General features: G+C 35.0%; 2 protein-coding genes across 2 annotated transcripts in view; one reads left to right on the top strand and one right to left on the bottom strand.

Annotated features, from left to right (window-relative positions):
• The window catches only part of Nipped-B (Nipped-B cohesin loading factor), a 401322-nt gene that overhangs the window by 163753 nt on the left and 211332 nt on the right, over nt 1–26237 (top strand). Inside the window, exons 12-14 of the mRNA XM_065500106.1 lie at nt 21216–21540; nt 21602–21830; nt 21893–22087. Coding sequence (XP_065356178.1) covers nt 21216–21540; nt 21602–21830; nt 21893–22087 — 749 coding nt within the window. The remainder of the gene's footprint in view (nt 1–21215; nt 21541–21601; nt 21831–21892; nt 22088–26237) is intronic.
• LOC135951019 (uncharacterized) lies at nt 11143–11894 on the bottom strand. The gene has a single exon (XM_065500569.1). The coding sequence runs from the start codon at nt 11871–11873 to the stop codon at nt 11178–11180; it is 696 nt and encodes a 231-aa protein (XP_065356641.1). The 5' UTR covers nt 11874–11894; the 3' UTR covers nt 11143–11177.

Raw genomic sequence — 26237 nt, 5'->3', positions numbered from 1 at the left:
AGACGGACAGACGGACATGGCTATATCGACTCCGCTATCTATAACGATCCATAATATATATACTTTATGGGGTCGCAAATGAAAAATGTAGAAATTACAAACGGAATGACAAACTTATATATACCCTTGCCACTCATGGTGAAGGGTATAAAAAGTATTTCTTTATTTTAATTGGTTACCTGAACATCGATCTTTCAATTAAAATGTAAAACACCTAAAGATTCGTTGTACATACATATTTTAAAAGCAAATATTATCATTCAAAAATACGATTTCTTCTCTTTTTAACTATTTTTACACATTTTAAACAGCTCACAAATTCACAAATCGAACTTTTTTATAATTTGGACAGGACAACGTCTGTCGGGTCAGCTAGTCAATAATAAAATCAATTTCGAATTTTTTGATGATACGTTGTTTTGCATTTTAGGTGACGATATATACATTAGAGTGGGTCAATTTTTTTCTCGACAAAGCGGTTATCAAAATCGTAATCTACGATGAATTCTAAGAAGTTTTGCCGAAGAAACCATGAGTCTAAAATTAAAATGGAGCTTCCCATTTTTAACGCGAAAATTTCCTATTCGTATTTTATATTTTTGTTTAAATATGCTATCATTTTATTGAGCATTTTAAGAAACTTGACTATGTTTGAACTTTTTTAAAAGGTAAGAAAGGCAAAAAGGATGAATCTTTGCAAATGGAGAATATTAACAATAAACTTCACCCGAGGATGGTTACAAAATCTCATATTGTGGTTGTGCGAGAACCTAAAACCGATATTTTGGGTCACAGTGGGGGAAATGAAAAATAAAATAGGTGCAAATAAATTTGTAAGTTCCAAACCGATAATCCGATTTTAATAAAATTTCTCACGACTATAGAGGACATGTTACTGAGCTTATGTTTTAAATTCGGACTTTCAACATTAAGGTGGGGCGGAGCCTCAAGGCCCCAAATTGGGGTGTCTCGGGTATATTAAAAATTAAAAATGATGACAAATTTTTGTTCTCTATCCGATTTGAAAGAATTGTACATTAGGTATATAACTAATTTTGGCGAAATTTTTGGTATACCACCACGTGATGGCCAATGTTGTATAAGTAATGAAAATAATTTTTGTAGGTCATTTGGAATCAAAATCATCACGCAAAACCACCGATTTCTAAAATAAACCCATTTTTTTTCTCTCTGAAAAATTATATAAATAATTTAATTTTTTTTTGCAAGTGTGAGAGATATCTTCACTTATTTAAAAATTATCTTTTGAAGTAGTCCGCAGTTATTATTAAAATAAAAAATAATGTATTTCGAAATAATTGAAAATATTTTATTAAAAACTTTATTGCGTTTGGTGCGTGAACTTTTTTAACAACCATAATAAATAATACCGTGGTTTTTCATATTTTTTAATGCTCTATTCGACTATGCTATGCCAATTTGCAAAAATTGTCAATAGTTATATCCCTGTTGTACATATGTAGAATCTACAAGAAGAGAGCTACAAAACATATTAGTATAACTATATTTTATCTTTTATAGTTTACGAGATATTCACCATTGAAATTTAAAATTTTATGTTTTTTACCTACCTTGGTCTGTATTTTTGCTAATAGCGGATCCAAATCTCTCCCGATTTTTATCAAATATATATTTTTTAATTAACAACTAATTTATTAGTATTATAAGGAAAAAATTATTTAAAAATCGATACCAAGTCAAAAGTTATGTGCACTTAAATTAAAACAATTTGAAAAAGTATTTTTTTCCCAAAAAAAAGTACTTACATTAATCTTTAGTTATACAGAAAATAAAAACAAAATAAATAATGCAATTATATTTTTCTCAACGCACTATAGTTCAAAGTATCACTTTTTCCGTGCGAAATTCAAATTTCGAAGTTGTTATTATTCATTATTTTTTGTTGTCAACCTGTTTCTAAAACCCCAGCAATAAAATTCGCAATTGGTTTTTGTAAAATACAAAATACTGCTTGACAGCACGCCTTCAAAGTCAAAGTTTCGATACATTTTTAAAAATTTGTGAATAGTATCAATATTATATTGTAACTTTTAACCATTAATTGTGGAAAGTGTGTAAATAATTTAAATAATTTTTAAAATGGAAAACAACGAGACGTCTAAGTACTTAATTCGTCTTTCCTAAATATTTGGAAATTATTTCCCTTTATATTAAAAATTACAATTTTTAAACATAACCTTAAAGTAATTTCTTTTGATTACAAAACTTTCTTTAACTTTTTAGAAGCTTTTAAAAAAATGTTAACGTTTGTTAAACTTGAAATAAAAAGAAATAAATATATTGAAATGTTGTGAATTTATTTCACTTTATCTCATGCTGCGCATTTTTGCGCTTTCTGAGTAATTTAATTTTTTCTAGGTTACTGTGCTGTAAAAAAATGAACTTTTTGAAATTTGGCTAAAAGAACGCCCAAAAGACACAAAGTATGATGCGATTATTAAATATATTGTGAAGAAAATTATTGCTCCTGTTATTACTAAGGGCTGTAAGAAATTATTGGATGAAAAAGTCCGAAGACAATTTTCGAAATGATAACATTATATGGCTTAATGGTGATATATGCTTTCAGATTTGCATCTTTGGTTACCAATGACATCCGCAGTACACAAGGTATTAATACATTCGAAGCAGATGATAGAAAACACAGACGAAGAAATAGGCTCATTTTAAAAACTGAACATACCCGAGGTGTCCTACTATGGGGATCCCTGGCCGCGCCCCTGGTGAGCCCATGCGGCAAAAATTCAAAATTTAAACTCATCAACACTTCTTTGCGCATGTCAAATTTCAAATCTAACTAAGGATTTAGAAATTACAGATTTATTTCCCTTTTTTTATACCACTGTGCGAAGTTTTATCTGGTACTTCAATTAATATTTTGAATCAAATTTAGAATCAAGTTTACAAAATGAATTACTAATTTGACTGAAAACTAATATGAAATAAATTTTTTCTAATCAAAAGCAATGAATTTACTTTATTTTTATTCCTGATGGGTTAATGGTCGACAAAGGGTTAATTTTTTCTTAAATTTGTTGAAAATATAAGTATTTCTACCTATGGTCCAATTTTGGTATCAAACAGTAGAATACTTTAATAGTTATTAATTTCGCACGGAAAAAGAGACACTTTGAACTATAGTGCAACGGTAAGATTTTGAAAAGTACTACAGATGAAAAATAATTTCATTATTTGTATAAGTGCGTGGTCAATAGGGTGGCCCTTAATAAACGAAAGTTGGATTTTGGCCATTCTCACCCTCCATTAGTAAAAAAATCATCCTGAAAAAATTTTAGGTTTTCTGAAGTTTTGAGATCCATTTACAAGGGAAAAAAACGAATTTTTTTCAGATTTTGTAAAAATTCTGCCATTAAAAAATTACTTTTGCAATTTAATTTAAAAGAATCGAAATGTGTACGTAATTGTCGTTCTAATGAGACATAAAAAACAGAAATTGTTAAAGTTATTAAAAATTCGCCAGGCCATTATCCCGTTTCCAAAACGGGACACCACTAAATGATCAGAGAAAAATTCAAACAAATTCGTTTATAATTATTATCCTATTTTATATATTAAAATCAACAATAACACATTAATTTTAATTGTGTAATATCTGGAGAACTATCACTGTGATCCAATTTCTTATCTGTGTATAAAGTCCAACCAAAAATGGTTATACTTGTGAGATTCCTTAAACTTTGTATGAAAATTTATTTTTTATAATTTTACTTATTTGTTTCACCTCATTAAAAATATGTTCAATTCACAAGGTCTCTTATCATGTCATATTGTCCTAATATTTCACAATGGTTTTTATTGTCCTAAAATAATACTACTCTGTATGCTATGTTTATTGTGTTATCGTAACCAACCAGCAGAGACCTGCGAGTTCTTCTAATTGCGCTTCGCCACCCCAATTAGATGAAAGAAATAGTACTATTAAATATCCCTTTGTGAATCTAATTGTAAACGCCTAATTTCATATTTCTGGATCCATTATTATAGAAAATGCAAAAGAAACTTACCACTAAAGTCACCTTTTGTGAATTCAAATTCATTCAGAATCATGTGTGCCTAATTTTAATTTTTTAGGTTTATTATTATAAAATAGTATCATTGCAAAAAGTACCATTGCAATAAACAAATAGTACCATTGATTATCACTTTTGAATTCACACTCACTAAACCATAACCCGTCAATTTTGAATTTTAAATTTGTATAGCCTTTCCTATATTATCAACTAATTTTGTTTCTATAACAATTAATATTTAAAAATTATCACAATACCGAAAAAAACGAAACCGCGGTTTTGAAATTCTTCGGTTTTTTGGAAACTCTAGGTCCGTTATTATAGTAAATTCAAAAAAGTACCTATGAGAACAAAGAAAAAGTACCAAGAAGTATGGCCTTGAATTTTCACTCACTTGGGACCATAGACCATTAGAATATATAAAAAGTACCAAAAAGCCCCCACTTGTGGTTTCCCACTCACTCCCATATAAGCTTAATTTCATGGTTTTAGGTTAATTGGTGAAGAAATTACAAAAAGTCGAATAAAGAAAAAGTACCAAAAAGTCTATCTCTAGAATTCTCACTCACTTAAGACCATATATGCTAAATATTATGTTTCTATGTTCATTGTTATAGAAAATTCAAAAAAAGTACCATTAGAATAAAGAAAAAGTACCAAAAAGTCTCCCCCTAAAATTCACACTCACTTAGAACCATATATTAATTTCATGTTTCTAAGTCCATTGTCATATAAAATTCAAAAAGTACCATTAGATGAATAAAAAAGTGCCTATAGTTCAGTTCTCACATTTTGGTACCTAAATATTGTACCCTATTCCTAACACAAACTTCACTCAGATACATATCAGCTAACTTTAATGTCGATAAGTGAAATAATTTAAAATATTAAAAAAAGTACCATTAGGAGAAAAGTACCAATTTCCCCTTTCTTCCTTGAAACAATCAAGTTCGAACTTTAAAAATATTATATTTTGCCAAAATTGTTTATGCTACAGACATGTCTCAAAATATTAAAATCTGTGTTAATGTGCCCAAGAAAAAATATGTTTTAAAAAAAGTACCAACACCTTGGCACTCGAGTTCCAAATAACACCCAGTTAGGTAATTTTTGTACGAATCCAGGAACCAATGTTAAAAAATTATCAAAATTGGCTTAATAATTTCAATAAAATGTATTTTCCCGATTTTATCCCCTTTTTGGTACCTTTTTTATCCCCATTGCTTTGGTAAAATTTTATTCAAATAAATTTCTGTATCGTGGTGGGAGCTCATAATAAAATATTCGTATGTCTATGTCAAATTTTAGAAAAACATATTTTATGAAAAAGTACCAAAAATAAACACAATTTTTATTCCTTAAGGGTTCGAATTTCCAAAAAGTACCAAACTTATATTTTTTATTTTTTGATAATTAAAGAATACGATTTAAAATTTGTTTCTATGTTTATTGGTTTATAAGATACATAGGGTGCAAAAAAAGTACCAAAATACAGTTTATACTCGTTTTCTCCCCTAAAAGTTTCGAATTTCCAAAAAGTACGAAATACCTGTCAGCTTATTTATTAAATGGAGTAACATGCTATTTTAAGTTTTTTTGTATCTTTATTAGTTTTGAAGATATAAGGTTACCGAATTTACCCGTTTTTACCCTTTTTTACCCCCTAAACGTCGAATTTCCAAAAATCCCTTCTTATCGGATCGTTTTGGGGAGGGAGGAACCGGTCAGTCAGTCATTCATTCAGTCAGTCAGTAAAGTTACTCTTTTATATATATAGATAAACAGCCTTTGCACAACTAGATGGAGTTGTAGATATAAAAATTGTAAGTCAGTAATTAAAAGTGATCTTGAAGATTTCAACATTAGGTAAAAGCTAAAATCTGGATTTGCCGGATTCTATTCCTTCAGTTGATTATTGGAAGTTAAATATATATAATCCAGTAATAGATAGCATAATTTTTAATATCGAATACCGATTCCAAAACATTCCATTACCTAAAGCTGTTAACAATTTCTTTAAATTAGATTTGGATGGCGCCGATGAATTCATTATTAATTACATGTTTTGCATGATAGTTGATATGATAAAATCCAAAATTGACAAGAATATCTCTCCAAGCATTTACATACTTTTACAAGAGGCAATAAGCCTTACTATCAGTTCTGCTAGTTGCGAAAGAAGTTTCTCAGCTATGCGTAGAATAAAACAATGGCTACGTAGTGTAATGCTTCAGGAAAGATTTTCAAATTTAACAGTTTTTTTTTCAATTCAATTCTTTATTTATAATAATATATGTACAAAGGCGTATATATATATGTATACAATATTACATTTTTAAATATAGAGAGTTTAGATATAAATAAATCTTTTCAACTCAAAAATAGTATTTTGTCTAACTAATATAATAAGGAACAAATAACAGTTTAGATCAAGAGGAAAACTAAAAAAAATCCCATTTAAATATAATAAAAAATTATAAAAATATTTTATAAAATAAATTAGCAGTTTTAAATATGGAAAATGAAGTAGTTATGTTAGCAAACTCAATTTTTGTGATATTTTAGTCATATAGAATAGACATAGAGCGAAAACTCTCCTATCAAAGACCTAACTCAGTTGTCAGAAACATATGTGGTGAGAATGTATTAGTAGAAAAAACTATGTGAAAACAAAAACTACACTCGTATGTGTGATTATTTTTAGTAATTTTTTTGTTTGATTTTTGTTTCTAGTTTTCGTTCTATGTTTCTCTATGATTTTAGTTTTATTTTTACTATTTGGGAAGTGCACTTGCCCACCCCAGAGTAATAGTCTAGCTACGCTTATGCAGTTGGAGTGTCATTATGTCCATGGACATTATGTCAATGGACACTGTGACATGCAACCTTATAAAAGAGGTATTAATTTTTTGAAAGCAGCTATGCGATTTGAGAAAATTTTGCATAAATTTAAAATTTAGTTAAAAAATATGTATACTTCGGAAGGCTCTTGACCAAGCACTTATACACATTCTCTGCCGTTTACAGTGGATAGACGTGTTTTACATCGCTCTCACAAATAAATAAAATAATTGTGAAGATAAATACAAAAAAAATATATATACAAAGATAAGTAACAGCGAATGGACGCTTATTAAATACTTATAAATATATTTAAATATTGATTTAAACAGCCAAAAAAAAAATAGAAAAACTGTTTGTTAATGCAAATATTAACAATCAGAAAAAAAAACAAAGCTAAAGTAATAAAAAAAAACAACAACATAAATAAAACCCTAAATAAATAGTGTAGTGTTTGTGTGTTTGTGTATGAGTTTCTCTTACTCTCCAACAAGTGAAAGGAGGCTCTGCAGCAATGGAAATAATGCATACATTGTTGTGAGCTCTCCATACAACAATAATAATACATATGATCCAAGGTTAGGTTAGGTTAGGTTACGTGGGTTGCTCGCAAGTTAGCGAGTTCACTCGGAGGCCTTGCGGCCCATTGTGGTACCCTTAGAAGTACTATTCCCTTATGCTGAAAATGTCACACATAAAGTGAGAATAGTTTCCCTCCCTAGTTTCGTCTATTATGTGATTTCTGTGGTCCCTATGGGAACCAGCCGGTACTTCTAATAAACCCAATCATATTCACTAGTGACACATCCCTGAGACAGTCCAGATCATGGAAAAGAGCTCTACCAAGATGTAGTAGTCTATGCTCTTGTAAGGCTGGGCATTCACATAGAAGGTGCTGTACCGATTCCTCCTCCTCTACATCTAAACAACTTCTACAATAGCCATAACGTGGGTAACCCATACGTTCCGACATATGTCCAATCATGCAGTGCCCAGTAATTATACCCGTGAGAAGTCTAATCGAATTCCTACTAAGAGACAAAAGAGTCTTAGTTCTATCCTCTGTCAGATTGGGCCAGAGCATTCTGGATATTCTACAAGTGATGATATTTGACCACCTGAGTTCCGTCTCGCTCAAAGCCCATTCATCTATCAATTTTGATACTGTCACCAAGGGAGTGTGAATATCCCTTTGCGCAAGAGATACGTCCAGGGACGACCCGTTGGTTGCGCACTCATCAGATACTTCATTTCCCCGGATGCCCGCATGTCCTGGAACCCATATCAACTCCACGTGATGTTGTGTCAGTTGTGCCAGTGATTTGATACAATTGAGAAGACATTTCGACCTAATCACGTTGGAGTTAAGAGCCTTAATTGATGCCAGGCTGTCCAAGTAGATATGTATGGTCGAATTTTTGAGATTCAGTTCCCGGATTCTTCTCGCGGCTGTATCAATAGCATAAATCTCTGCCTGGAAAACCGTGCAGGTATCGGGTAATCGAAGAGACATCAAAAGGTCCAGCTCATCTGAGAAGATTCCCGAGCCCGTGCCTCTTTCTGTCTTTGAACCATCAGTATAGATTGAGATCACGTCATCTCTTAGGACAGAGTTCGCGGCCCAATCATCCCTTGTCGGTATTCTGATCCTAAATGTTCTATCAAAATTCGGTGTGGGTATTATATAATCCGTTTCCCTCCCTATGATTGGCCTGCCTATCTTTTGTAGGATGGTGCCATGACCAATACGATCGTGCTTCAGTCCGCTCGACTGTTTGAGTCGTAGAGCAGACTTAGCAGAAATGCATTTGATATATATATCAAGGGGAGTTATATTTAGCATCGTCTCTAGACTGGCCTGAGGTGTGGAATTCATAGAGCCAGTAATTGCAAGACACGCTAATCTTTGTACCTTGTTTAGAATAGAGAGGTGAGTCTTAGTGTCCACCACTCTCCACCAAACAAGAGCCCCATAGGTCAAAATAGGTCTTATGACCGCGGTGTACATCCAGTGTACAATGTATGGTTTAAGACCCCATCTCTTCCCAAAGGTTTTCTTGCATATATAGAAGGCACATAATGCCTTCTTCATTCGACTCTCAGCATTACGTTTCCACGAGAGCTTAGAGTCCAAAATTACGCCAAGATATTTGGCTTCGCTTGAAAACTTCAGAAAAGTACCATCCAGTCGTGGAGGTTTAAATTCTGGAGTTTTATATCTCCTGGTGAAAAGAACCAGTTCGGTTTTGGCAGGGTTAACACCCAAACCGTTTTCCTTGGCCCATGATAGCAGAACGCTGAGCGCTGATTCCATGAGTTCACTTATTGTGGGAAGAAACTTCCCTTGAATAAGAAGCACAACGTCGTCAGCATATGCGACTACTTTGGTACCTATCCTACTGAGCCTGAAAAGGATTTTATTTACGACAAGATTCCACAGAAGTGGAGAGATGACCCCACCTTGTGGTGTGCCTCTTGTCACAACTTTCCTTGTCCTACCAATACCCATATTAGAGTTAATGGCCCTGCTCCTAAGCATATTTTCTGTCCAATTCCTTATCCGCTGATCAACACATAAGTCACCCAGTGCATCAACTATTGCGGATATGTTCACATTATTAAACGCACCCTCTATATCCAAGAAAGATGCCATAACATATTCCTTCTTGTCAAGTGTCTCCTCTATAGTTCCGACAACGTCATGCAAGGCTGTCTCCACCGACCTGCCTTTAAGGTATGCGTGCTGTGCCCTACAGAAATTATCAGGGGAGAGGATGTTCCTGACGTGGATATCGACCAATCTTTCCAGTGTTTTCAATAAAAACGATGACAGACTGATCGGTCTATAGTCCTTTGCGGTACTGTGGTTTACCTTTCCCGCTTTGGGGATAAATACCACTGTAACCTCTCTCCATTCTTTAGGGATGTATCCTGTTTCCAGGCTGTACCTAAATATCATTATAAGCCATGGCATGATGGTTGAAATCGATTTTTGGAGTAACGCTGGGAATATGCCATCTGGCCCTGGTGATTTATAGGGCTTGAAAGATGACACCGCCCACGAGATTTTCTCCACGCTAACAATGGATCTAACTAATTCACTTATGTGGATTTGAGAAGCTGCAAGATGCTCCGAAGCGGATACCTCATTTTCATCATCCCTGCAACCCGGAAAGTGTGTCTCCATTAGCAGTTCCAAGGTTTCGATACTACTTTCAGTAAAGTTACCATCCGGTTTCATCAGGAATCCAGGCGTACCAGGATCCTTGGATAGTACCTTTCGTAGACGCGATGCCTCCGTGGTATTCTCCAGTTCCCCACAGAAACGCTCCCAAGATTCCCTCTTTGCCCGTCTGGTTTCCCTCTTGAAAGTGTTGAAGCTTTGACGATAATCGTCCCAGCTTAACAAGTCTTGATCCCTCTTCGCCTTATTAAAAAGTTTTCTACATTCCTTTCTTAGCTGCATTAGTCTAGGATTCCACCATGGTTGCCGGAATTTCCTAGGTCCCTGCCGCTCCCTACACGAAGCATAGTAGGCTTCCCTTAATGACCTGGATAGAAAATCCACCGAGTCGTCCAAGTCCCGTGTACCATTTAATCTATCCATTGCTGGATGTGGTATGGTGTCACTAAGATTACAGAATTTGACCCAGTCGGTTTTCCTAGGATTTCTAAAGGGTTTTTCCCTATCCAGTGTAAGCTGTATCGTAAACACTATCCTGTGGTGATCGGAGAATGAGCACTCGAGTGAAACTCTCCAATCAAGAATTCTAACTGAGTCAGTGTTCCCTACCAAAGTAATATCAATGACCTGCTCCCTGATCCTATTGAAGAACGTTGGTATATTACCCCTATTGCAAACACTTAGGTTAGTAGATAGAAGGTATTGAAGTAAACACTCACCCCTGTCATTTATATCCGAGCTCCCCCACAGAGTATGATGGGCATTAGCATCACATCCTATGATGAGATCATGGCCGCTTGTGTTACACCAGTCTACAAGTGTGCGTACGGCACGTGAGGGCGGATTAGCTTCGTCGTATGGTAGGTACGCAGATGATATGATTAGGGTTGGTAACCCTTGTCGCTCTAGTGCAACTACCGTTAAATCACCAGAACTGTAATTAGATAGAAGGAAAACCTTAATGTCTTTCCTGACCAAAATACAGCTCCTTACTTTACCTTCAGGGTTCGGAGAAAGGAGCACATAGTTTCTCCATGAAGCGCAGCAAATCGTCCGATGCTGCTTCGGAGTGGTGCAGATTAATCTGTACCACTCTCAGGCCGCTTGGGTTCATCATTGCGCTTCACCGCGGGCAAGATCAACCGGAGTTGGTTTAGCCCGTATTTGATGACGCCTTGCGAAGAACGCAGGAGTCGGAGGGATTCTGAACCAATTTTGATCCAGAGATCCTTGCCTTCTCCTTTGTCCCTAGAGCGCCCTCGTTCAATCGTCCAGTCCTCTGTACCAAGTTCCTTATTCTGACGCTTTATAAGTGTTAGCGTGGCTTCGTCCTCCAAAAGGGGAGGAGGGACCCACACTCTCACCGTCGTACGAAAAGGTACTTGATCCAGTGGGACGATTTCGATTCTTGCGTTGGGCCAGAGTTCGCCAACTCCTCGGATACAGTTACTGAGAAAGCCTAGGGCCTTCTCGTTACCGCACCCGATGATCTTGACACCCTTTAACCATTTGGCGCCATCGAATGCAGTGAAGGAATCATCCTCACTGCATGCGAGTTCGTCCACTAGTGCCCGCAAGATCTTCTCCTCCAGAAGCAGCCATCTGTCCGTAGTCATTTTCCCATCAGGTTGACTACGATCTATGATGGCTACTTGTAGCTCAGGTGCTGATGTTAAGCTAGTTGATGGTTTCAGCCGCTTACCCTCAGACACCTGCGTTTCACCTGACCTTTGCCGCTTAATACTAGGCCTGCTTGCTGTACCTTTGGAAGCCATCGCGGTTCCTCGAGTAGAGGAGATTGCGGACAGCACCTTGGGTGTTGTGCTAGCAGACTTCGTCGTGCCGCATTGGTCATCACCTCTCTTTGGCCCCGACGTGGCCCTCTTTGATGTAGATGGGCGTACGTCAAGATCCTCCGAGACGATGATCGTGTTCGGTCTTAGTCTTGGCTGGCCTTACCTCCACAACAGTAGTATTTAGCATGGCCTCATACTTCTGTATGTGGTAGGTATGTTTACGCCGCAAACGCTTTTCCCTGGTGGTCAAAGACGCGGGATCTCGTGAGTCCAACGTCCTGACATACCGGAGAGAGCGTTTGTAGCCCGCCAACCTTTTCCGTTCGTCCTGTTCTGAGTCCTGTTTCCTGTTTTTCTGTTCTGTGTCTCCCTTTGCAGGGTCATGGGCCTCCGGATGTACGTCTTCATTCGCTTTTAGCGGCTCGGAGGACACCATGAGTAAGTCCTCCTCATCACTCTCATAAAGGTTTAACCCTTTCAGACCTGAGAGGTTGTCGTCGCTGTCGTCCATAGTCACTCTTTCCTGTCTAGTCAAAAAACTATTCGTTTTGTTTACCCCAGTAGCATCACCGACTACCAGACCCGGGGTATTCGTCTGATTCGTCGCAGTCACAGTAGCTCCAGTGGCACTCAGACCTGTGGCTTCCGCCTGAGTACTCACGTTACCCTTGGAGATTTTAGCACCCTCGACCAAGGACATAGGGCCGTCGTTAGAAACTGACATTTCATGGGGGGGGGTTTTGGCAGTTTATACCTCTACCATAGGTAAGAAAAAGACACTGCCGCTCCACTGGAGTCAGACGCAGACCAGGATGCCGCTCAATGTGAGACAGACGCATCCTGGATTTGAGTTTTCACCAAAAACATTCGGACTGACAGAACCAGATTGTAATTTCCAGCCGCCCTTAACATAGGGAACAGACGCTAGAAGGTACGGTTATGTTGCCTAGGTAACCCAAACCACAGTCCTGGACCGACATCAGAAAATGCAGACAGAGGAAATTGGTAGCCGCCCTAACTAAGGGAACAGGCGCTACCAAGTTGAGGTCGTGATCGCTAGGCGACCGAAGATGGTCATTTACCCCACAGCCGCTCTTAACATAGAGGACAGACGCTGTGAGGTATGGGGAGGGTAGTTCTTAGATCACATCCTTAGGATGCTTAAGCCCCTGCACCGTGCCCGAAGACTCAAGGTGACTACCCGCAGCAGGGGACATATGATCCAAAATATCACAAAAATTATTTAAGTGTAAGAACGACAACAAACGAGAGATCTCCACTCTCTAGTGTGCCAAAACAAAACAATTGTGTAGAAGACAACATAAAAGAAATTATAGAAAAACAAACAACAACTCAAATGGTTGCTGAAAATAGTAATGCTACTGTGATCAATGTCACAAATAGTAGTAATGAAAATATTAACTCTATAAAAACCGGTAATGATAAGCAAAATCAATCGAGTTTTACATTAAAAAAAAATACTGGTGCCATACCAAAAAATACTCGAAGTATAGTGAAAAATACGTGAAAAATCCTAACAGGAATGGACCGTTACATCACTATAACTAAACGCAAGTCCAGTCCTAGGACATCAAAATTGGAACCAAATCCAAAACAGGCGAAGAAAAATCCGGTAAGTCAAAATCGTTTTGCAATTCTTGACAATCAAGAAAGTAAGGAAAAACCCGCAAAGCCTGTAAAAGACTATAAGCCACCTCCTCTATATTTGCGCGAACCTACTACAAATGTTTTGATGAACAAATTGTCCCAACTTGTAGGTAAGGAGAATTTCCACGTGGTCTCTCTACGTAAAGGAAATATTCAAGAGACAAAGGTACAAACTTATTCGGAAAAAAATTTCAGAATGATTGTTGATAATTTCGATTCCGAGAAAAGAAACTATTATACATATCAACTGAAAAGTGCAAAAGGTTTGACAGTAGTCATCAAAGGTATAGATAGTTCTGAGCCAACTGATGATATTAAAAGGGCGCTAGAGTCTGAAGGCTTTGAAGTGAAGTCCATTCACAACATAATAAATAAGAATAAAATTCCTCAACCAATTTTTAGAGTTGAAATCACTTTCAACTCTTCTCAATTAAAGAAAAAGGGTGACACTCATCCAATATACGGTTTAAGATATCTTCTTAATCGTAAAATAATTGTAGAAGAACCAATTAAGCGCAAAAGTCCACCTCAGTGCCTTAATTGCCAAGAGTTCGGTCACACCCGAACATTCTGCAAATTACCTTCTGTATGTGTAAGATGTGGAGATATTCATAAAAGTCAAGAATGCCCCCACTCAAAAACAGATAATATAAGAAAATGTAGTAACTGTCAAAGGTATTGGTCCAATTGGACCAAAATTGGTAGTTTTAAGTTAATAAATTGACTTTTGGTTGGTTTGTTCCGATTTTTGTCGTATTTTGGTAGGTTTTTGAATAAGAATTTTTAAGAACAAAATAATAAAAATCATAACAAAAAAACTATGTTACTCCAAAATAATAAAATTATTTATGAAAAATTTAATATGAAGACAGAATTATCTTAAATTTTTAGTTTAGTCAGGTAAATGTGTACGTATTTCGTAGAGTTTAGTTCAAAAAATGCCAAAGGGCTCGCAATACTTTTATTTTCTTATAATTTTTTGTTCTGCTGCTTCAAGATTTCTTGAAAAATTTAATTTACATATTCTAAATCTTCCAAATTATAACAAATATTATTTAAATTGTGCGTAGTCATGTTAAAAGAAGTAATAAGTAATAGCCTGTGCTAGCAAATACATTTTTCTTTTAAAATTTCAACAATTTATTTTCGTGGGTGATTTTGAGAAGAAGCTATGACCAATTATGTACCGATCGCCATGAAATTAAGACGCGTAATTTATTTCTGTATGAAACTAATTTGTGTTGAATTCTGTCGGGATACCAACACTTTTAGAAGTTAAAGTAATTTTTAGGTGTGGGGCCTATATGGGAGCTATGGTGAATAATGAAACGATTCACACTCAATTTTAAGGTGTGACATATTTATGATTGTAGTGTTATTAAATTAATATTCATCCTCTGGGTAATGTAATAACAGCATATTATTTTAATTTAACTATTAATTTTGAAACGAATCCAAATAGAATTTCTCAAATATTTAAAATTTGGTAGGCTGTGGTAGTTTTTGGTAGTTTTTAATCAGAAATTTGGTAGGAAAAATATTTTATGAGTGGCAACGCTGACTGTGGTCAAAATCACACCGCAAACTACCGTGGATGCCCAGTATTCCTACGCATACAGGAATCAACGAAGGCAAGAAGACCTTTATATGTTCAATATACGGCTTCTAACTTTCCAAGCCTTCCTGATGCTTCTAGTGCTCAATATAGAAGTATCATAAAAAACAATAATCAAAACAAATCGTATGCCCATACGACAAATGAGGGTTCAGTTACCCAAATGAAAACAAACACTGGTGCTTCTAGTGCTCAATATAGAGGCATCATAAATGATAATTATCAAAACAGTTACCCAAATAAAAAGAAGCAATGGAAATAATACCCCATTATTTTCATATGCACATGCATTAAAAGAGGGTGTACCAGTACCCGACACTAACTCTCAAAGCTCTATTGAGAATCTAATTCAAACCATGAACAGTTTCATGGCGAACATGCAACATATGTTTCAACAATTGATGCAGAATCAAAGCATGCTCATGCAGATCCTGCTAAATAAAATATGAATTCTCTAAGAATTTGTTTTTGGAATGCTAACGACCTTAGCCAACATAAGAATGAAGTACAACAATTTCTCCACCTTCAGGAAATTGATGTACTACTCGTTTCTGAAACACACTTTACCATAAAGAACTGTTTCAGAATTAACGGATATTATACTTATGATACAAAACATCCAAGTGGTAGAGCTTGTGGTGGAACAGCTATATTAGTGGGAAAGGATATTAGGCATTTCCCAATGCCAGAATATAAAACGGATCACATCCAGGCCACATCTATAAATATACCTGATGGTAGAGTTACAATATCTTCAATATATTGTCCTCCTAGGTATAATATTAATCGACAGCAGTTTCTCGAATATTTTAGGACTCTAGGTCAAAGATTTATAGCAGCTGGTGATTACAATGCAAAACATACATTTTGGGGATCTCGCCTTATTACTCCTAGAGGGAGGCAACTGTTAGAAGCAATATCGTCTAACAGACTAGATGCCATATCTAGTGGCCAACCTACTTATTGGCCTACAGACCTCAATAAGATTCCAAATCTAATTGACTTCGCTGTAATCAAGAATATAAAACGAGAATTTATTTCAGTGATCCCTTCGCTGAAGGTGGAGAAATTGTTGTACTTCATTCTTATGTTGGCTAAGGTCGTTAGCATTCCAAAAACAAATTCTTAGAGAATTCATATTTTATTTAGCAGGATCTGCATGAGCATGCTTTGATTCTGCATCAATTGTTGAAACATATGTTGCATGTTCGCCATGAAACTGTTCATGGTTTGAATTAGATTCTCAATAGAGCTTTGAGAGTTAGTGTCGGGTACTGGTACACCCTCTTTTAATGCATGTGCATATGAAAATAATGGGGTATTATTTCCATTGCTTCTTTTTATTTGGGTAACTGTTTTGATAATTATCATTTATGATGCCTCTATATTGAGCACTAGAAGCACCAGTGTTTGTTTTCATTTGGGTAACTGAACCCTCATTTGTCGTATGGGCATACGATTTGTTTTGATTATTGTTTTTTATGATACTTCTATATTGAGCACTAGAAGCATCAGGAAGGCTTGGAAAGTTAGAAGCCGTATATTGAACATATAAAGGTCTTCTTGCCTTCGTTGATTCCTGTATGCGTAGGAATACTGGGCATCCACGGTAGTTTGCGGTGTGATTTTGACCACAGTCAGCGTTGCCACTCATAAAATATTTTTCCTACCAAATTTCTGATTAAAAACTACCAAAAACTACCACAGCCTACCAAATTTTAAATATTAGGCATTTCCCAATGCCAGAATATAAAACGGATCACATCCAGGCCACATCTATTTGTCCTCCTAGGTATAATATTAATCGACAGCAGTTTCTCGAATATTTTAGGACTCTAGGTCAAAGATTTATAGCAGCTGGTGATTACAATGCAAAACATACATTTTGGGGATCTCGCCTTATTACTCCTAGAGGGAGGCAACTGTTAGAAGCAATATCGTCTAACAGACTAGATGCCATATCTAGTGGCCAACCTACTTATTGGCCTACAGACCTCAATAAGATTCCAAATCTAATTGACTTCGCTGTAATCAAGAATATAAAACGAGAATTTATTTCAGTGATCCCTTCGCTGGACCTCTCGTCAGACCACTCGCCTACAGTTTTAACGTTATTAGCAGTTCCAAGTAAATTGGAAAACTCTTACTCTTGTTTCCCTAACAAGAAAACGAACTGGTTAAAGTATAAAATGTATGTTAGCTCACACTTGCCACAAAACATCTCATTGAAAAATGAGTATGAGATACAATCCGCTGTCGATATATTTACAGACATTTTAACAAACGCCGTTAAAGTGTCCACGCCCCCAGTCACCCTGGGGAATTACAGACATTCAAAATGTCCGAAAAACATTGAGTCCCTTATCAAAGAAAAGAGAACACTCAGACGTCAATGGCAACAATCGCGATCTCCGAACGTAACGGCTAAACTTAATCAGTGCCAAAGAAGACTTCACGTCGCCTTAAAGATTAATAAAGAATCTAACCTGAGAAATTATCTTAGAAACTTAGACCCTACTAAGAACACAGAATATAGTCTCTGGAAAGCTATGAAAAATATTCAATGTCCTATTGTATATGAGTCGCCCATACGCCTTCAGAACGGAGAATGGGCAAAAAATACTTCAGAAAAAATCGAAGCATTTGCCAATCACTTGGAGAATGTATTTACCCCAAATGATACAAATTCATATATTAGAGATAATGTCATAAATAATGTGGTGCCAGCCCCACTAAAATTCCGGTTCTCTGCCGTGAGGACGACGCTCAAAGGTCTTAAGGCTGGAAAATCACCTGGTATAGATAAAATTACTACCACGATGATAAGTAATCTGCCAAACTCAGCACTGAGAATTATTTTGTTCATATTTAACTCAATACTACGTATTGGATATTTCCCATCCTCATGGAAAATATCTGATATAGTTATGATACCGAAACCGGGAAAAGATGTCACTCAAGTGACATCATACCGTCCCATTAGCCTATTGTCAATATTCTCAAAACTTTTTGAAAAGTTGTTACTTGAGAGACTTATAGTGCACCTTGACGAAAATTGCATTATTCCTGACCATCAATTTGGTTTCAGAAGGAAACATAGTACTATCGAACAGGTACATCGGATAACTACACTTATTCGGAAAACCTTCGAGAGCAAGCAGTATTGTTCCGCATTATTTATTGACATATCTCAAGCCTTCGATAAAGTCTGGCACGATGGACTAATACACAAAATTACTAGATTACTACCTGCGAACGTACATAAACTGCTTAAAAATTATATACAAGAAAGATCTTTCCAAATCAGATCAAAGGATGTGATCTCAACACGTCGAAAAATATCCGCTGATGTACCACAGGGAAGTATTCTAGGGCCGTTCCTATATATTTTATATACTGCAGATATGCCCACGAGCGCACTGACTCACACATCTACATTTGCGGATGATACCGCTTTTTTAAGTACACATGAAAACCCCGTAATAGCTTCTGAACAATTCCAGTCTCACATCGGCGATTTGGAAAAATGCCGTTTAACATGGTCCCACCATATTGAAGCCAAGGTTACGCAAATAAAATTAAAGTCAATCCAACTGTACTGGTTAATTGGCCCACGGTCTGCTCTAGACTTGGAATACAAAGTGCTTTTGTACAAAACAATTATAAAACCGATATGGCTATACGGCATTCAGCTATGGGGAACAGCCTCCTCATCTAACGTTGAAAAATTGCAAAGAAAGCAGTCAGCACTGTTAAGGACAATAACAGGTGCCCCATGGTACATTCGCAATAGTAATATCCATAGGGATCTCAATGTCCCCATAATACGCGAGGAGATCAAACTCTCCAGTCTAAAATACATTTCAAAACTAATGTATCATCCAAACCCCCTCGCCAGGGAGTTGCTGTCATTTGAGGGTCATAGACGACTGAGGCGATTGGAAACACTGGATCTGGCCAGATAATCATTTAACGAGCACTCATGTTGGATATTGCAGCGGCAATAACAACTTTAGTTTTAGTTTAGGTTAAGATTTGAATACTTATTTGTAAATTTCTAATAAGAAAGATTCAATAAAGAAAAAAGAAACTGAAAAAAAAAAAAAACGGTTGAATCAAAAATTGCAGACCGCATCGGGCTTAATTTTATTTTCTTTGAAAGAAGCAGATCAAAAAACATTTTCCAGTATAGAAAATCAGTGTGCTTTAACGATATACACTCATAACCGTAAGGGTTTGTTCTTGCACTTCGAATAAAGCCTAGGAGCTATCTCAATACAAACTTAAATCGTTCACAGTTTTCCGTTCATCTAAAATAAGGAAATATTTTAGATGAAAAACAAAGGTAGAGCAACTAAATATTAAGATAAGATAGTTTTTTAGAGTTTGCTGTGTGATTTTGACCACAGTTACTACATTTTCTTATATTATCTGTTTTTGAGTGGGGACATTCTTGACTTTTATGAATATCTCCACATATTACGCATACAAAAGGTAATTTGCAGAATGTTCGGGTGTGACCGAACTCTTGGCAATTAAGGCACTGAGGTGGACCTTTGCGCTTAATTGGTTCTTCTACAATTATTTTATGATTAAGAAGATATCTTAAACCGTATATTGGATGAGTGTCACCCTTTTTCTTTAATTGAGAAGAGTTGAACTCTAAAAATTGGTTGAGGAATTTTATTCTTATTTATTATGTTGTGAATGGACTTCACTTCAAAGCCTTCAGACTCTAGCGCCTTTTTAATATCATCAGTTGGCTCAGAACTATCTATACCTTTGATGACTACTATCAAACTTTTTGCACTTTTCAGTTGATATTTATAATAGTTTCTTTTCTCGGAATCGAAATTATCAACAATCATTCTGAAATTTTTTTCCGAATAAGTTTGTACCTTTGTCTCTTGAATATTTCCTTTACGCAGAGAGACCACGTGGAAATTCTCCTTACCTACAAGTTGGGACAATTTGTTCACCAAAACATTTGTAGTAGGTTCGCGCAAATATAGAAGAGGTGGCTTATAGTCTTTTACAGGCTTTGCGGGTTTTTCCTTACTTTCATGATTGTCAAGAATTGCAAAACGATTTTGACTTACCGGATTTTGCTTCGCCTGTTTTGGATTTGGTTCCAATTTTGATGTCCTAGGACTGGACTTGCATTTAGTTATAGTGATGTAACGGTCCATTCCTGTTAGGATTTTTCCCGTATTTTTCACTATACTTCGAGTATTTTTTAGTATTTTTTAATGTAGAACTCGATTGATTTTGCCTATCATCACCGGTTTTTATAGAGTTAATATTTTCATTACTACTATTTGTGACATTGATCACAGTAGCATTACTATTTTCAGCAACCATTTGAGTTGTTCTTTGTTTTTCTATAATTTCTTTCATGTTGTCTTCTACACAATTGTTTTGTTTTGGCGCACTAGAGAGTGGAGATCTCTCGTTTGTTGTTGTTCTTACACTTAAATAATTTTTGTGATCTTTTGGATCATATGTATTATTATTGTTGTATGGAGAGCTCACAACAATGTATGCATTATTTCCAGTGCTGCTGAGGCTCCTTTCACTTGTTGGAGAGTAAGAGAAACTCATACACAAACACTACACTCTTTATTTAGGGTTTTATTTATGTTGTTGTTTTTTTTTATTACTTTTGCTTTGTTTTTTTTCTGATTGTTAATATTTCCATTAACAAACAGTTTTTTTAGCTGTTTAAATCAATATTTAAATATATTTATAAGTATTTAATAAGCGTCTATTCGCTGTTACTTATCTTTGTATATATTTTTTTTGTATTTATCTTCACAATTATTTTATTTATTTATTTGTGAGAGCGAAAACAGCAGAGTAACAGCAGAGTTAACAGCACTGTAAACAGCAGAGTTAAGACAGCCTCTATAAATATGTAGTAATAACCTGAGATGTGCTATAATAAAATTAAATTTACATTCAAATACAAATTATGTCGATAAAATAAAACAGACATTGACTCCTGAATTTCATTATAACAACTTATGTTTTTTTTATAGGCGGATCATCTGAATCTTCAGAAAGTGAAAGTTGCAACGAAAGTGGAGATGATAACATAGCTGATAATTCAAATAATCGTGATACTGGAATTATAGATCAAGAACTAAATTTGGAGATATTCAATGTACTGGAGGAACGTAAACGTTACTTAATAAATAACATTAAACCATACTCTGCGTCAACTGATATTAATCACACATCACAGCACATTAAAACTTATATTGACTACACAAATGCTCACCTTATAGCACAATATTTAGCAACAAAAAGGCCTTTCAGTCAGTCGTTTGATGGTTATCTAAAAAAAATAATATTGGTCGTTAAGTAAGTTTGTTGTGATATGACTCGTATTTCCAATTTGTATCAATTCAATTTTTTAATGCAGTGAGCCCTCGATAGCAGTAAGAACTCGAGCAATGAAATGCTTAGCAAATATAGTTGAAGTGGACCCGTTTGTACTGAAAAGGAAAGATATGCAAATGGGAGTTAATCAGAAATTTTTGGATGCAGCAATATCTGTGCGTGAAGCCGCTGTAGATTTAGTTGGAAAATTTGTTCTAAGTAACGAAGAGTTAATTGATCAGTATTATGATATGTTATCCACCAGAATACTGGTAATATTTTGATCACAAGTATTTTTCGATAAGTATGTAAACCTTTATATTTTACTATTTAGGACACTGGTGTGTCGGTGCGAAAACGTGTAATAAAAATACTTCGTGATATATGTATAGAATATCCAGATTTCAAAAAAATACCAGAAATATGCGTTAAAATGATAAGACGTGTCAATGATGAAGAAGGCATTCAAAAATTAGTAACTGAAGTTTTTATGAAAATGTGGTTTACACCATGCAGCAAAAATGATAAGGTAATTAATTTGTTTCTGTTGAATATATAAGTTTTAATTAGAAGTAGATCAAGAACTAAATTTGGAGATATTCAATAAATATTATTTTTATAATTTCCTCATTGATTTGTTCATTCATTCATTCATTCATTCATTCATTCATTCATTCATTCATTCATTCATTCATTCATTCATTCATTCATTCATTCATTCATTCATTCATTCATTCATTCATTCATTCATTCATTCATTCATTCATTCATTCATTCATTCATTCATTCATTCATTCATTCATTCATTCATTCATTCATTCATTCATTCATTCATTCATTCATTCATTCATTCATTCATTCATTCATTCATTCATTCATTCATTCATTCATTCATTCATTCATTCATTCATTCATTCATTCATTCATTCATTCATTCATTCATTCATTCATTCATTCATTCATTCATTCATTCATTCATTCATTCATTCATTCATTCATTCATTCATTCATTCATTCATTCATTCATTCATTCATTAAAGAATATAAATAAATCAAGTGTGATAAGCTTGTAATGTAAATTATTTATACAGTGGCAATTTAATTTTATATATTACTAGCTGACAGCCCCGGCTCGATAGGTATTTACTAATGTTAGTTCTCGAAGTTTCTCCAAAAATGAGAATTGAATATTTCCGATTTTTTTTTTTTTTTTTCTTTACAAAAAATCAACCAAATCGCGCCAGCCGTTCTCACGTGATGCCATTACATACATGGACCATTTCATTTTTATATATGGGGGATTTCATGTCAAGTGAACCAAATATTAAAATCGATGTCTTCAATCGATGCCCTTGTAACTCAGAGAGTTCTTGATCGATCTTGTTGAAAAATTGTGTCTGAACTACTATCCTATATATAGGATAGTAATTGGTGCAAATTTCCCGATCGGAAGATTTTAAAACTAGTTTTACTTGACATGAACCCCCATATATAGATTATTAAATAATTAATTTTTTTTAAATATTTTCTAATAAAACCGACAAATTTGAACAAAAAATTAGGATTTTTATTATTTACCATATTTTAACGATTTCAAAAATACTTCGCCGATTTTCTGCCAAAATTATCCGGCATCCACTGTTGCCCTATACGAAAATTAGACATTTGAACCGATTTATTCTCAAATCGCTCATCTTGAAGTGTTCACATTGCAGATTCACCATCGTACTCTTAAAAATATTCGCCGTTTGTTTTTCCAATTTGAATCCGTTTGTAGCGTTGTGAAACTTGTGTTTCAACTTTGCCGAAAAGTTTACTTTCATTCGCAGAATGTTTTAAAATCGTTCCTGAACTTGGTTAGACTTATTCGTTTCTGGATTACTTGTTGAAACAATTCATTGAGCCTATAATAGCTATATCATACAATAGCTGATCATCCAACAGTAGTAGAACTTTGTCGTCGGCCATAGTCATTTGTGGCATTTTGTAATTCCAAATTTACAATATAATTTATATTTCACAGTTCACTTCTATCTATCTATATAGTATATAAAATACAAAAAATATTTCTAAGTGTTCCGATAAGTCGTAAAAAGTAGGCGTAAAAGTAGGCGTGGTCAATTTTTCTTTCAGTAAAAACTTAAATTGGATTATTACGAACATTTACAAAAAAAAATTTAGCCATATCGGTGCAGCCGTTTTCCAATCTATCTTCTATCTTATATATATATAAAATACTTCCAAGCGATTAGCTCCAAACTGGTATCATTGGAAAGGAAATTTTCTGAATATGGTTTTAGACACCTAAAATACTACATTAGGTCCATTCGGTGCTTTCGTAAAGAAGATTTTCGAATTTTCTCATACAAACATTTTTCATCTACATATATATAAAAATGGATGTATGTTCGGAATGAACTAAAAAGCGGCAGGACCGATTATAAAAATCCAATTTTTGCCTTGTCCTTTAAGTATTGTTGCTTCGATGACGTTATGCATCAGGTTTTTTATCGCAAGTCGGGTGCCATTGGAGATTGTGAGGCGGTAATCCTGGTAATTCTAGCGAGTTGGATAGTTGACGACATCATCTTGGGAAGTAACAAAATCCACCGATTTGTATGTCATCATTCGACATATTTTTTTCAATTCGTCGACATCAATGCTTTTCGCAGCCAATATAACACGTTAGATCAACCAATCATGATTTTGTGCAATGTTTGGAAACACCTTTTGGATGAGTTCGGATTGTGATTCAGTGAACTGGCAGAAAACGATGGGAAATTAAATGAAGCCGTTCGAAATGTCAATCGGGATTTTTCCGTTGCAAATGTCCAGTAATTCTTTGGAAAATACTTCTCAAGATTGATCGTTCTGCAGCTCGACACATTTTCACAGTCAATTTGAGTTTCTTGATGTGTTTCCACAAAATGGACGACTTCAAAAATGCATTAAGTTCATCGGTTTGCGTTGACCGTGGAATCACTGGCAATGTTTGCCGAGAATCACCTGCCAACAGAATCATAGCACCTCAAAACCCGCTTTGATTGTTTTGTAAATATTGGTTGGAATGATGTTGGGTCACAAACGTTGACTAATAGCAAACGCAAATAGAAACACTCATCGTTTCTTGGATGGACTGTGTAAATGAGTATAATGTATGTAAATGTCGTATAAAAATAAATGGGGAAAGCTTGGAACTGGATTTCCTTGTTTCCGCCGTTGAAATTTCTTTGTCGAATGACTCCAAGTAATATCTTTGCATTTCGGAGTATAGCAACGTTCTTGCCCATTTGTCATTTCGGCACATTTCTAAACATCTGGTCCATATTGTAGATGCCTTTCAATCAACTCGTAATACATTCTCCTCAGTAAAGTACACTTTTCTCCATTTTCCAGATGTACGGCTAAATGAACAACAGTTTGATGTCTTTCATGAATGGCAAATGAAAATGCGCCAAATTGCTTCGTTACTGCTAACATGGCGGCCCATTTGAAGTTGATTGACTTCATCGTTGGAATTATCCGCACTAACTCATCCAAGTCACTGCGTTTGGTTACATATTTGCAGATGTATTTTATAAGTGTTCCGATAAGTCGTAAAAAGTGGGCGTAAAAGTAGGCGTTGTCAATTTTTCTTTCAGTAAAGACTTAAATTGGATTATTACCAACATTTAAAAAAAAATTTTGCCATATCGGTGCAGCCGTTTTCCAATTTTAGATACATCAAAAAAAGTGGCCGTAAAAGTAGGCATGGTCATTTGTTCTTTCCGTAAAAACCTAAGTTGGACTACGACGAAATAGGTCTTCAAGGAAAATATCTAAGCTTTATTTTAAGAAAAAAAAGGCCCATTTTGAAAAAAAAGTTAAAAAAATTTTTGATTTCGGAAAAAAATATTAAATTTTTTTTATTTTTTTTTAAATATTTCTAAACTATTTGGGACACATTTTGCTAAAAACAATAGGTATTAAGTTACATGGATGAGAAAAAATCACATGTTTGTTGAAAATGTCAAATTTTGACCCCCTCTAACTCAGAGAGTTCTGGACCGATCTTGTTGAAAAATTGTGTCTGAATTAGAAGACATCGATTTTAAAAGTTTGTTCACTTGACGTGAAATCCCCCATATATAGAAATGGATATATGTTCCGAATGAACTCAAAAACGGCTGGACCGATTTTAATGAAATTTACAGGGAATATTCAGAATAGCCTAATTTGACACTCTAAAGTCAAATTTATAATTTTCGGTCTGTGGACGGAGGGGTGTGGCAAAATCAAATTTTTACATTATACCGCTAATGCCATATATATATATATATATATATGGGGCATTTCATGTCAAGTGAACCAACTTTTGAAATCGATGTCTTCCGATCGGGATGAAATTTGCACCAAGGTTAGCTCTATTGGATAGTAACTCAGACACAATTTTTCAACAACATCGGTCGAGAACTCTCTGAGTTATAGGGGGTAAAATTTTGACAATTTGGTCAAACAGGGGTTTTTTCTTATCCATGTAACTTATTACCTATTGTTCTTAGCAAAATGTGTCCCAAATAGTATAGATAGCTATTTCTTCGATCTTTCGAAAAAAAATATTTAAAAAAAAAAATAAAAAATTTTTAATATTTTTTTTCCGAAATCAAAAACTTTTTTGACTTTTTTTTAAAATGGGTCCT

This window comes from Calliphora vicina, chromosome 2 (assembly GCF_958450345.1).
Source record: "Calliphora vicina chromosome 2, idCalVici1.1, whole genome shotgun sequence".
In the NCBI taxonomy this organism is placed as follows: domain Eukaryota; kingdom Metazoa; phylum Arthropoda; class Insecta; order Diptera; family Calliphoridae; genus Calliphora; species Calliphora vicina.
Note: the sequence above shows the minus strand (reverse complement) of the source record. Positions and strands in the feature narration are given on the sequence as shown.

What these genes read in the sequence shown, in the direction of transcription:
- LOC135951019 (XM_065500569.1), bottom strand. Translation starts at nt 11,873, where the DNA reads ATGGCTTCCAAAGGTACAGCAAGCAGGCCTAGTATTAAGCGGCAAAGG.